The sequence below is a fragment of the Genypterus blacodes genome, unplaced genomic scaffold (assembly GCF_046128005.1).
Source record: "Genypterus blacodes isolate CSIRO-AG114 ecotype Tasmania unplaced genomic scaffold, CSIRO-AGI_Gbla_v1 ptg000139l_1, whole genome shotgun sequence".
Classification (NCBI taxonomy): domain Eukaryota; kingdom Metazoa; phylum Chordata; class Actinopteri; order Ophidiiformes; family Ophidiidae; genus Genypterus; species Genypterus blacodes.
The window spans coordinates 441816-455601 of NW_027466941.1; the positions used below are offsets into that span (position 1 = coordinate 441816).

The 13786-nt window shown below is 42.5% G+C and overlaps 3 protein-coding genes across 3 annotated transcripts; all 3 read right to left on the bottom strand.

Moving 5' to 3' along the window:
• Nucleotides 1-187: 187 nt before the first annotated feature.
• LOC143011865 (protocadherin alpha-8-like) lies at nt 188-2732 on the bottom strand. Its single transcript, XM_076164867.1, has 2 exons — nt 375-2732; nt 188-256 (listed from the first exon to the last, which is right to left on the bottom strand). Exons 1-2 carry the CDS (start codon nt 2730-2732, stop codon nt 188-190), a joined length of 2427 nt encoding a protein of 808 aa, XP_076020982.1.
• Nucleotides 2733-3243: 511 nt separating this feature from the next.
• On the bottom strand, nt 3244-5646 carry LOC143011866 (protocadherin alpha-13-like). The gene has a single exon (XM_076164868.1). The coding sequence runs from the start codon at nt 5644-5646 to the stop codon at nt 3244-3246; it is 2403 nt and encodes an 800-aa protein (XP_076020983.1).
• Nucleotides 5647-6674: 1028 nt separating this feature from the next.
• On the bottom strand, nt 6675-9032 carry LOC143011867 (protocadherin alpha-7-like). Its single transcript, XM_076164870.1, has one exon. It carries the CDS (start codon nt 9030-9032, stop codon nt 6675-6677), a length of 2358 nt encoding a protein of 785 aa, XP_076020985.1.
• Nucleotides 9033-13786: the final 4754 nt, after the last annotated feature.

Genomic DNA, 13786 nt, shown 5'->3' on the forward strand with positions numbered 1-13786 from the left:
TAGCAGCCTTACAATCTCACTGAGGGGCAGGGCGTAAACACTGTCTGCTACTATAATCTGTGTCACGATGACGCCAAGTGGCCAGATCTTAAAAAGCTACCATGAACAGACTGGGGCCTCTAAAGCAAACGGAAATGTATATCATTGAAAACAGTCTCACAACTAAATGTTAAGTAATATCAACGTTTTAGAATATGTGCAAACTGTCAAGACCTGTTACAAACCGAAAGACTGAATTATCAATGACACCAAAATCCTGATCCGGAAAATCATGGTTACATCATACAACAATTAATATGAAACAATGTTTAATGACTTACTAGACATTTCATTTTGAAGAGATGTTTGATGCCACAGTAAAAAGTCACTCTTACCTCTGCAAGCGCTTGTCTCCTGTCAGGGAGCACCAGAGTGTTCGCGTTGCTCCCCGGCACTATAGTAGAACCTATACTCATCCTGGGTCCCACTAACATGTACCGCCTGTCTCCAGATCTGTACTGGATGCTGTGACACAGAGTCCCATCATAGTTTGTCTCTTGTAAATACTTTGCAGCATAGTCTGTGGATTTGGAGCACTGCATTGCAATCAACACGATGATACTGACGAGGAAAAGAACAGAAACTGCGCCCAAAGTTATCATCAGATAAAAAGTTACATTACTCTCATCTTCATCTTTGACTGAACTTTTCACATCTGAAGCTGCAAAAGCCTCTTTGGGCTCCACGAGCTTGACAGTCACGGTAGCTGTTGCTGAGAGAGAAACGTTCCCATTGTCTTTCACCAGTATGACCAGTTTATGCTCAGCCTCGTCTGTCTCTGTGAATGAGCGAAGGGTTCTGATCCGTCCTGTGTAGCGGTCCAAAGCAAACAGACTGTGGTCACTAACTTCCTGCAGTGAAAACAGTAACCAGCCGTTATATCCTATATCAGCGTCATAGGCTCTCACTTTAGTCACCAAGTGTCCTGCGTTCACGTTGCGGGGAATCTCCTCCACACCTTCAGCAGAACCGTTAGAGCTGAGTGGATACAGGATGACTGGAGGGTTGTCGTTCTGATCCAGAATGAACACGTTCACTGTGACGTTGCTGCTCAGCGGATGAGAACCAGAATCTGTGGCAACAACGTGGAACTGGAATGTTTTCAGTGTTTCAAAGTCAAAACTCTTCAGAGCAGAAATCTCCCCATTATCTGAGTTGATGTTTAAAAACGCAGCCATTTTAACTCGACTCGCTTCCTCTCTCACTACATGATAAGTTATCGCCGCATTTTCATTCAGGTCTTTGTCTGCAGCTGTTATGGAAACAATAGCTTTTCCGGGTTCGTTGTTTTCTAAGAGGTACAGTTCAACTGGATTATGCAAGAACTGGGGAATGTTATCGTTTATGTCTGCTATCTCAATGCTCAGGGTTTTGAATGAGGACAGAGGAGGCTCACCGTAATCAATAGCTATTATCGTGACGTCATATCGCGAATCTGATTCTCTATCCAAGCGCTGTTTCACAACTAAAGAGTACATGTTATCTTGGAGGGATGGTTTCAAATCGAACGGTACGTTTCCAGAGAGACTACAAGTGACTTTACCGTTCAAACCAGCGTCTTTGTCCGTGACGCTGATCAAAGAAACGACCGTGCCGAGTTTTGAATCTTCAGCTATGGTGCTGGACAGAGATGTCACCTCAATTTCTGGCATGTTGTCATTCACGTCAATCACTTTGATGATCACCCTACAGTCCGTAGACATTGGAGGTGTCCCTTTGTCGGTGGCATGGACGTCTAATTTGAAAATGTCCACATTTTCGAAATCAATGTCACCCTCAACTCGAATTTCACCCGTGTCTTTATTTAAGCTAAACGTGTCATATATTTTGGGCTCAAGTTCACCACCGAAAAAATATTCGATATCTCCATTCACACCATCATCCTCATCCGTTGCTTTAACCATAACCACACTTGTTTCAGCATCGACATTTTCGGGTATCGTCACGGTATATACTTCTTGGCTAAATACAGGGTGGTTGTCGTTTGAATCGAGGACGGTAACGGTGACATTCAGACTCCCTGATCTCGGTGGATTCCCACCATCAAATGCTGTCAGAACCAGTTTGTGCTCCGACTGCTTTTCCCGATCAAGGGACTTTTGCAGAACCAAGAAAGGTATCTTGTCATCTCCCCTGTCTCTAATCTGTATGCTAAAATATTCGTTATGATTTAATTTATACACACGTACAGTGTTGACGACAACGTCTGGGTCGCGAGCAGCTGGTAATTGGAAGCGCTTGCCAGGAGATGTGGACTCAGAAATTTCCATTAATCTTTCTTCCTCTGGAAAATTGGGAGAATTATCATTTACGTCTATGATTTCCACGACCACATAGTGAATTTCCATAGGGTTCTCCACTACCATTTTCAGGTTTATTAAACACGGCGTCGTGCTCTCACAAAGCTCCTCTCGGTCAATATTTTTACGCACATGCAAAACTCCATTGTTCTGATTAGCTTCAAAATGACCATCCTGAGGGCCTGAAACAATACGAAACCGTCTTTCCCCAAGCGAACCGATATCCAGACCAAGATCCTTGGCGACATTTCCAACAACCGATCCCACTTTTAATTCCTCTGGAATAGAATATTTGATCTGGGTTGAAACCTGCTCCAGGCAGCAGAGCAGCACAGAAAGACGCAGGGCGACCCACCGGCACTCGGTTCTTCTTCTTTGTTCTCCGACTGCCATCCTCTCAATGCATTCAAAATATATCCGTACAAGGGTCCGTACGAAACAAAATATCCTCTCAGCCAAACGTGTGCTGCAGCAGTACGGTTTGATTATTCATGTGATCTATCGCAACATTACACCATCAGCACCGTTGTTACCGTATTTTCAGTCGGACACAGACTGAGGGGCAGGGCCTAAGCGTCACTATTTAGCCTGATATGACACTGACACCGTGTGGCTTCAGCACATCAAAACAACCAGACAAAGAAGATTGTATGTAAAAAATATCTTTTAACAACAAAACTTCCACCACGATTTACCATCAACTTAAAAAAAAACACTACAATCCAACACCACGGACAGCGCCGTGGACATATTGAATTTCAAAACAGGCTAATACAGGGCAGAGCTTTTAACGAAAACGACAAAAATGCATTTTTCATTCTTGTATTGTTTTCTGTTGAAATGACTTCAACACAACTACATAGAAATACTCACATTAAATATTTGCTATGAACATTTTGATAAATTATTGTCTTACCTCCCCAGGTGTCCTCCTGTCAGGGAGCACCAGAGTGTTCGCGTTGCTCCCCGGCACTATTGTCGAACCTATACTCATCCTGGGTCCCACTAACATGTACCGTCTGTCTCCAGATCGGTACTGGATGCTGTGACACAGAGTCCCATCATAGTTTGTCTCTTGTAAGTACTTTGAAGCATAGTCTGTGGATTTGGAGCACTGCATTGCAATCAACACGATGATACTGACGAGGAAAAGAACAGAAACTGCGCCCAAAGTTATCATCAGATAAAAAGTCACATTATTCTCCTTATCATCTTTGACTGAACTTTTCACATCTGAAGCTGCAAAAGCCTCTTTGGGCTCCACAAGCTTGACAGTCACAGTAGCTGTTGCTGAGAGAGAAACGTTCCCATTGTCTTTCACCAGTATGACCAGTTTATGCTCCGCCTCGTCTGTCTCTGTGAATGAGCGAAGGGTTCTGATCCGTCCTGTGTAGCGGTCCAAAGCAAACAGACTGTGGTCACTAACTTCCTGCAGTGAAAACAGTAACCAGCCGTTATATCCTATATCAGCGTCATAGGCTCTCACTTTAGTCACCAAGTGTCCTGCGTTCACATTGCGGGGAATCTCCTCCACACCTTCAGCAGAACCGTTAGAGCTGAGTGGATACAGGATGACTGGAGGGTTGTCGTTCTGATCCAGAATAAACACGTTCACTGTTACGTTACTGCTTAGTGGAGGAGATCCAGAATCTGTGGCAACGACGTGGAACTGGAATTTTTTCAGTGTTTCAAAGTCAAAGTTTTTCAATGCGGAAATGTGTCCGCTTTCAGAATTTATGTTCAGGAAAGATGTCACATCACCACGTTGTCCATCACCTCTTACAATATGGTATGTGATAACAGCGTTATCGTTGAGATCCTTGTCCAAAGCACTCACTGAGAATATTGATGCGCCTGGAACATTGTTTTCTGTCAAGTAGAGTTCTACAGGACTCTGACCAAATTTCGGTCTGTTATCATTCACATCTGACACATCAACACTTAAGGTTTTTACGGTGGAAAGTGGAGGTTCACCGCGGTCAGTAGCAGTTATAGTGATGTCATAATGTGACACAGTTTCCCGGTCTAACCGTCCCTTTGTCACCAGAGAGTACATGTTTTCCTCAATGGAAGCAGTCAAATCAAAAGGAACATTATTGGAGATTTTACAGACAACTTTACCGTTAACACCAGAATCTCTGTCCGTCACACTAATCAGAGAGATAACACTTCCGGGATGTGCATCCTCTGAGACTTCGTTAGATAATGATGTGACGTCCATTTCTGGCCTATTATCGTTCACGTCTTTCATTTGTATTACAACTCTGCCTTCTGCCGTCCAGGGAAGATGGCCTTTATCAGAAGCTTGAACATCCAGTCTGTAAGTCTCTGTATCTTCAAAGTCGACGTTTCCTTTCACTCGAATCTCACCTGTGACGTTGTTTAATTCGAATGTGTCGTGCACCTTTTTCTTAAGAGTTTTTCCAAATGTATAAGCAATTTCGCTGTTGGACCCCTCATCCAAATCTGTAGCATTTAATCTGAGCACAAGAGTTCCGATGGGGGCATTTTCATATAATGTCACGGTATATGTATCTTGACTGAATATAGGGCGATTATCATTTGCATCTAACACAATAACTGTTAAATTAAGGTTTCCAGATTTCGGAGGACTGCCCCCATCCAGAGCAGTCAACGTTAAACAATGCTGTGCCTTATGCTCCCTATCCAAGGGCTTTTTCAGCACTAAAAGTGGTATCTTGTCCTCTTCATTGTCTCTAACTTCAATCTCAAACAAGTCGTTAGAGCTCAGCCTGTATGATCGAACGGACTGTATTCCAGTATCTGGGTCTCTAGCTGCATGTATTTGAAAACGCGTACCTGGGGGGATGTGTTCTGCTATTTCCAAGCGTTGCTCACTCTCTGGAAAAATGGGTGAATGGTCATTAATATCCACAATTTCAACACTCACGTAATGTATTTCCAAAGGATTTTCAACAACGATTTTGAGATTTATCAAACAAACGCTGACTCCTTCACAAAGCTCCTCTCGGTCGATATTCTTTCCAACATATAGTATTCCATTGTTCTGATTTAACTGAAACAAAGCGTGATTCGGGCCAGAGACGATGCGGAACCGCCTGTTTTCCAAAGTAGCAATGTCAAGCCCGAAACCCTTTGCGACATTTCCAACAACGGATCCCACTTTAGATTCTTCTGGGACAGAAAACCTTAGCTGAGCCGCGATCTCCTTCCCGAGGCACAGCAACAAAATCCCGGCAACGCACCACATCGTACGCCGCCTTTGTCCTCCGTGTTCCATTGTGAAGCAAAGGGCGCGGACGTTCTCTGAAGCAAATAAAGTCATTCGGGTACACATCTAACAAATCTGAATAGATTCATTGTAAAGAGTCCTCACGACGAAATATTAATGCCGTAGCAGCTTACTAAATATCTACTGTGTGTATTCAATCAGCACCAACGGCTATGATCCAGAGATGGGCAGGGCTTGTACACAATCATTATCAGTTGCACACTGACACCATGTGGTCCATGGAGTACAATCCTCCATCCATAGTAATAAATCACCGCTCATACCTTCCATTGGAACACATGCCGTCTAACCATATATTTAGCCGTTTCCAAGCAACTCTGATCGTCCCTGTGTCTACAGATGTGAGATATTGCAGCATTAATGTAAAACAAAAATCACAAACAAATAGAATGATTAATTTAATGCAATCAAAAATAAACACATGTTCTAAAAGATTATTAGTATTTGTAACCGGTTTTACATGCGCATTTGGATCTCTGTTCCTCTCTGCTAACACGCTCGCTGGCTATGAGGTAAGACAGCAAATATAACGATTACTCCAAAACTATTGTATGATTGTTATGAATAAAATGAAGCATATATAAAATAAAAGCATGACATAAAAACAATCGGCACATTGTGATTAAATGCACTGACAATGATGACAAAATATTCAAACATTGTCAAACTGAACTTAATATAAACACACAATGTTTCAGCACCACGGACAGCGCCAAGCTAACAACCGCGTCCGTCAAAAGAGCAGCGCGAGCAAAATAAGCAATTTAGAGGAATGGGAAACAAAAACACAAACTCAAAACTATCTTTTCACAATAAAACTTCAACCACAATTTATCAGCAACTTAAAAAAAACACTACAATCCCACACCACGGAAAGCGCTATGGACATATTGAACTTCAAAAAAAGGCTAATACAGGGCAGAGCTGTTCACGATAACGTGATATCAGTTCAGCCGCCGCAAATGCATGTTTCATTCTTGTATTGTTTTCTGTTGAAAGGACTTCACCATAACTACACAGAAATACTCACATTAAATATTTGCAATGAACATTTTATAAAATTATTGTCTTACCTCCCCAGGTGTCCTCCTGTCAGGGAGGACCAGAGTGTTCGCGTTGCTCCCCGGCACTATAGTAGAACCTATGCTCATCCTGGGTCCCACTAACATGTACCGTCTGTCTCCAGATCTGTACTGGATGCTGTGACACAGAGTCCCATCATAGTTTGTCTCTTGTAAATACTTTGAAGCGTAGTCTGTGGTTTTGGAGCATTGCATTGCAATCAAAACGATGATACTGACGAGAAAAAGGACAGAAACTGCGCCCAGAGTTATCATCAGGTAAAACACAAAATTATCTTCCCCTTTATCCACTGAACTTTTCACATCTGAAGCTGCAAAAGCCTCTTTGGGCTCCACAAGCTTGACAGTCACAGTAGCTGTTGCTGAAAGAGAAACGTTCCCATTGTCTTTCACCAGTATGACCAGTTTATGCTCAGCCTCGTCTGTCTCTGTGAATGAGCGAAGGGTTCTGATCTGTCCTGTGTAGCGGTCCAAAGCAAACAGACTGTGGTCACTAACTTCCTGCAGTGAAAACAGTAACCAGCCGTTATATCCTATATCAGCGTCATAGGCTCTCACTTTAGTCACCAAGTGTGCTGCGTTCACGTTGCGGGGAATCTCCTCCACACCTTCGGCAGAACCGTTAGAGCTGAGTGGATACAGGATGACTGGAGGGTTGTCGTTCTGATCCAGTATGAACACGTTCACTGTGACGTTGCTGCTCAGCGGAGGAGATCCAGAATCTGTGGCAACAACGTGGAACTGGAAGGTTTTCATCGTTTCAAAGTCAAAACTTTTTAAGGCGATAACTGCTCCATCGGCCTCGTTTATATTCAGAAAGGAGGATACAGCAGAGCCCCAAGTCTTACGGTCGAGCGAGTACGTCACTGCCGCGTTTTGACTTTCGTCATCATCGTGTGCGCTCACTGAAAACATCGGAATTCCGGGCTTGTTGTTTTCAGCTACATAGAAAGTATATGGGCTTTCTGAGAACAGAGGCCTGTTATCATTAACATCCAGCACGTCTACACGAATCACCTTCGTGGATGAGAGGGCGGGGCTTCCTAAATCCCTCGCAGTTATCAGAATGTCATACATATGCGTGGATTCCTTATCCAGGTATTCCTTTGTGACTAGCGAGTATGAATGTCCATCAGGGGACTGCCTCAAGTCAAAAGGTAAGTGCCCAGACACAGTGCACACCACCTGGCCGTTTACACCCGAATCGAGGTCCGTCACAACCATCAACGCCACCACGGTGCCAGGAGGCGCGTCCTCGGGGATGCTGCTGGTGAGGGACGTGATCTCTACCTCTGGCGGGTTATCGTTCACGTCTTCCACTGTGACTATCACGTTGCAGTGCGTAGAGAGAGACACGGCGCCCTTATCCGCGGCAAGGACTTTGATCTCGTACACTTGCTTCTCTTCAAAATCAAGGCCACCTTTTACCGTCAATTTCCCTGTTCTGCTATTCAAGTCAAAGGGCTCAGATGACAGTCCTCTGAATTTACTCCGCAAAGAATATTCAACCTCACCATTTAGTCCTGCGTCTGGGTCAGACGCGTTGATACGGAGCAGGAATGTACCTGCAGGTACGTTTTCCTTGATTACTGCTGTATATTTCTGTTTATCACATACTGGTGAGTTATCATTTATGTCAGACACAATAACACTGATGTTGATAGAGCCAGATTTTGGCGGTTTCCCCCCATCTAAAGCAGTTAATACCAACATGTGTTCACCCGTGTGTTCTCTATCCAGGGGCCGCTGTAATATCAGGAATGGAACCTTGCCATCCTCCCCAAATTCCTCTGTGTCTAGCCGAAAATACTGATTTTGACTTAGCTTGTATGACTGTAAAGCATTCGAACCAACATCCAAATCGTGTGCTCCTTCCACCTGAAAGCGAGAGCCGACCACAGCGGATTCCATTATATCGATTGTGTAGTTTTCTGCAGGAAATCTCGGTGAGTTGTCATTCACATCAAGTATTTCAACCAATATTTTGTGCATTTCCAAGGGATTTTCTACCACTGCTTTCAGATTTAAGACACACGGAGCAGCTTTTCCACACAATTCCTCCCTGTCCACTTTCTGATTCACTAACAAAGCGCCGTCCTTCATGCTGACCAGAAAGAGATCCTGCTTTGTTCCCGACACGATGCGAAAATTTCTCTCCGTCAGTCTTCCGACATCCACTCCAAGGTCTTTAGCTACATTTCCAAATGTCATTCCTACCTTTGATTCCTCCTGAATGGAATATCTCACTTGAGCAGTGAATCCGGGGAAATGATTTAAAATGAAGAGCACACAAATCCACATCTCGGGCCACCGTCGTTTGATCTGCCTCATCGCCATTGTTGAACAAAAATCTCAAAATAATCACAAGTCATAAATCCCGCGACAGAATTCCAGAGGATTCTAACAAAATAATAAATCTAAAAAAACAACACAGGACTGCTGGAACTGCCATTTGGACAGAGGCGTGATACAAACGCGTCTGTGGGTTGTCACCGAATGAACATTATTGAAAAAAACGACCCCTCACGAGAATAACCCGTATAGAAATATATAGAGTAACAGCACCGCCCATTGTCACTGTGTGGTGACGCAGCGACCACAACATACGGAAACACAAGTGTATTCAATACTGCTAAAACGCTCCATTATATAGTAAGATCATACAGTATGCATGTATGTGCATGCAGCACCAAGAAGAGAGAAATATGGACATTTTGTCCCCCAGTACAGTACAGGGAGAGTAATCGCCTTTCAAAACAATTCCATCCAGCACAACACAACATATACTCTCTAAAATGCTTCATTTGTAGGTTTTCATGCACATTATGTGTCCCTTCAACTAGTTTCGCAACTTAAGTCGCATTCACTCAAAGTATTCCCTACTAGTGATGTAAACTAAACAAACTAAATCACGCAAAATACACGACAAATCAAGTCAGACCAAGTCAAGTCAATTTTATAGCCCTATATCACATTCAATGTCTCGAAGGGCTTTACAGACCCACAACATCAGGAAAATTCCCAAAGCTCATAGGAAAAAGAGAATAACCTCCAGAAAACACCTTAATTCACACAAACAACAACAAAAAAACAATGTTTATCAGACGCAGCGAGGTGTGGGAATACTGTGAGATCTCCTGAGGCTACGGTAGTGAGTTACACCTTTACAAGGTCTAGGTTTAGGTCATAAACAAACACTACCTTTCAAATTCCATGTTTATCTTCTTATTTGCTTGTTTTATTGTTTAACTGTTGGCTAACTTTGTAGCAGAGGGGTTTATTTTGAAGGCCATAAGTTGATAAGACGCAGAGGAAACAAACTGTAAAGTAAAGTAAAGTAAAAACTAATTTTGGGTTACTGTTTTTGCCACAGCCATTCAGTATAGGACACAAGAAGACACCTTACCTTCAACCAGGTATGACGGAGACATGAATGTGGATCCAGCAGCTGACAGCCGTAGAGGGAGAGGAGCAGCCGGGTAACCAGGATGTGGACCCGCAGTATTGGTCGGTTGGGTCCAATGGAGGAGATCCGGGGGCTTTACCATTAATAACAACATACATCCTCACTTCCTGCAGCACATTGTGGCGTAAAAGAAAAACATGTATTAGTGATTTAGCATTAGCATACCGGAAGTTACAACGGCATTAACAACGCAAATATTAAGCTAACAACAACAGGGTTCGTGCCGAGCTAACACGGTAAACAATTCGCCAGGGCGCCTAAATATTCAAAAAGTACGTTGTTACCGCACAAATACACATTTATTCATGTATATATTGAACTTAGTATCATCAACGGAAATATGTATATTAATGACACGTACTGATTCAGTTTGACTGTGTTGACGGAGCCGGTGAATCTTCACTCCAGCGCGCGCGAGTTTTCAAAAATGATTGACGTCCCGTTGACGGCGAGTCGATTTGCGTGTAGTTCTTGGTTTGCCCCGGAAGTTATTCATCTTTACCTGGTCGTTATTGACCCAAAACCAAAAAAGGAGAGGAGGGAGATAATCATACGATCACTACATTCAACTTTTATAACCTTATTTAAGAAAAAGAAAGGAAATTAAAAGTTTAGTTGCAATGTTCCTGCATTGCAACACCATCGTAGACGGTGTTGAAGAGGTAGGTGTCTTATTTAACTTCCGGGGCAAAAAAAAAAAAAAAACCGCAAAATCAACGCAGGAAGTTTTCAGGGGTAAAACGAATTTCACATTTATGTACAAAAAAGGGGAAGTTCAAAAACGGTCTTTCTTTTCTTGCTTCCAGACTCCAAAATGAAAATTGAATGTATAAATGAACATGTCTGTCTGTCTGTCTGTCTGTCTGTCTCTCTGTCTCTCTGTCTCTCTCTCTCTCTCTCTCTCTCTCTCTCTCTCTCTCTCTCTCTCTCTCTCTCACCTCCTAGCACAGCCCACTATTGTTGCTCCAGACTGCGGCAGTAAACAGCGACACCTTGTGGCTCAAAACTGCATGTGCAGCAGTAATCAGCAGCCGTGTCAAACAGCAGTAGTGAACAGAAAAATACAACGGCAGCCATCATAATCACTATAAACACCGACGACCCACCTAATGATAAAAATAGATAAAATACTAATAGTAATACATTGCCTTTGTCTACAGCCCAAGGCGTATGTATTGATTTTGGATCGAGCCCACTCAGAAACGTGTATGCGCGTGCACGACCATGACCTAATTTCAGAATGCGTCACTTATTCGTCCTTGCCTCCACTTTAAGTAACCAGACTACCCGCGGATCCATTGATTCATGTATGATCATCATATAAGCTGCATTAGTTAGATGGGTGCGGTGTTTGTTGCAGATTTCGCAGCTGATTTATGTAAACTGCGGGTGCTGCATTGTGAGGCGTTGGTGGGTGGGGGCTTGGCGGAATATTAAATTACAGGCTGCTTCAGAGCGCACACAGAGCACCGAGCCAACAGACAGCTCGTCACCATGGCAACGTAGCACCACGAGACAGGTCGTTCTCCTTGGTGCTGAAAGCGAGAAAGTAGGGAAGCAAAGTGGGGGAGGGGCACCGGAGCTGTGGCTGCTGCAGTGTCCCATAGTCTGAGTCTGCTGTTTGTTATTTAAGGAGGCTGTGTTCCTCTTCACAGTCATTTCTGCTGTACAGGAATCATTTTATAACATTTCTAAAATCAATATAGAATATTGAATATTACTCTTTTTTGCAATGTAATGAAAATAATGGATAGCAATAGAGACCCTAGAGATCCTTGTACTAATAAATGATGTTTATACTGCTGGTTGCATGGCCTCCTGGTGTCTTGCCGCATGTTGCACTGACGTGTTAAGCCATAGTTTTGCTGCATGTTTCAGTTTATGCCAGTGCAACAAAGAAGCTGTCAGGCAGCCTGTGGGAGCATCCATTCAGGGTCAAATGGTGATCTCTTGCTGCACAAATCACTACAGATTGATAGAAAAACATCAAAACCTGGTTACAAAACACCAAACCTGTGTAAGCAGCAGCCTTCCTCACTGAGGCGGCCATGCATGTATAATGCAATTTTGGTTAGACTGCTAGAAATGACACACACATGACCTCATATCCCTGGGGGGAAACACACACACACACACAGAGGGGTGGGTGGGGTTGTGAAGAGCAAGCATAGAACAATTAGATATTTTACAGTGGTGGTTTAGGAGGTGAGCAGAATGATGCGTGCAATTTGAACTGAACCATTTAGGAACACGAATACTGGGCACAAAGCACATAACAGGACCAGTAATGCATGGGATAATTTGCAAATCCGTCAATATTGCTACAAATTCCTGTTTGTGTCACTGTGACGAAGACAAATAGCGAATCTAATCATTTGTCTGGGTCAATGAACGTCCCTCTAGGCAGCTGTTTTGATGTTTTGAGACATAACCTGCATTCCAGAGTAGAGGAAGAATAGAATGTAAGCTTGTCTTAAAGCAGTACAATGAAACGGAACAATATGATGTCTTATACACACATCTTCTTACACAGAGAGAGAAAGGAGGGTGGTGTGACACTGACGCTGCCTCGGGCTCAGTATCACAGAGAAAAGATGAGACACTGTCACAGCTGTTCCCAGGCCTCACTACTTTCTGCTGCTGATTTGGTGCTTCCCAATATTTAAGATTTAATTCAAAATTGATGCCCAAACTCATCTATTTGCTATAAAATATATGCAATGTCTCTTTTACTAAATGAATACCCACCATTCTAATTCAACTGCATGTCAATTAATCTGTATGGGAATTCAGATTAATCAGTTAAGAGTTTCAATGCATATGAAGTTTTCTCCAGCCTGTGTGACATGCCTGACAAAAATGTAAAGTCATTTGCCATAAAGTAGGATTACATCATTTCGCAAAAAAACAACATAGGCACGTTAATTTTTAGTTTTTGTATTGAACATATCACACATACCACACCACAGATTAGTATGCTCACATTACAGCGGTTACTACATATTGTACCATCAAAGTCACTGTACAAAAGCACTTAAATGCCTACCTTTTGACATGTTACTACATTATACAATGGGTGCAACGTGAGCTGATGTTAAAGATTAGGCTACATGATCTGAATATTTTGCTGTTAGACAAACTGCTTGGCTCATAACTTTGATAAACACTGGAGTTCCATGGTTTTGTACACTTTACAGAATTAAACATTGGGAAATATAGGAGAAAAAAGAAAGGCAACGTTACAGATACAGATAAGTCATATCCATATGTACGATTGTGTGTTGTTGCAGATAGTAATCAATAATACATTGTAAATAAGCACAATCTTTAATTCAGTAAAAATTAATCACAACTATATTTGTACAATATTGCAATGAACATTAAAGCCTTGGCTCAGGTTCTGGTCTGGGTTTACACGGTGTTACTTAAAGTCAGATGTTAATATCCCATAACATTATAGAATTAAGTTTAAAAAAAAAGTACACTGCTGTATTTGTAATAATATGCAGGAATAATAGGGAAGAGTTTGCAAGACTCACCGTGTTCACTTGTACTCGTTTAAACACAACAGAATCAATGTAGAATACTGATTTCATTTACATTGGACTGTACTTATATAAACCAT

What these genes read in the sequence shown, in the direction of transcription:
- LOC143011865 (XM_076164867.1), bottom strand. Translation starts at nt 2,732, where the DNA reads ATGGCAGTCGGAGAACAAAGAAGAAGAACCGAGTGCCGGTGGGTCGCC. An exon ending in GGAGACAAGCGCTTGCAGAG is followed by an intron (nt 257 to 374) that starts GTAAGAGTGACT and finishes TTTCCGGATCAG; the next exon opens with GATTTTGGTGTCATTGATAA.
- LOC143011866 (XM_076164868.1), bottom strand. Translation starts at nt 5,646, where the DNA reads ATGACTTTATTTGCTTCAGAGAACGTCCGCGCCCTTTGCTTCACAATG.
- LOC143011867 (XM_076164870.1), bottom strand. Translation starts at nt 9,032, where the DNA reads ATGGCGATGAGGCAGATCAAACGACGGTGGCCCGAGATGTGGATTTGT.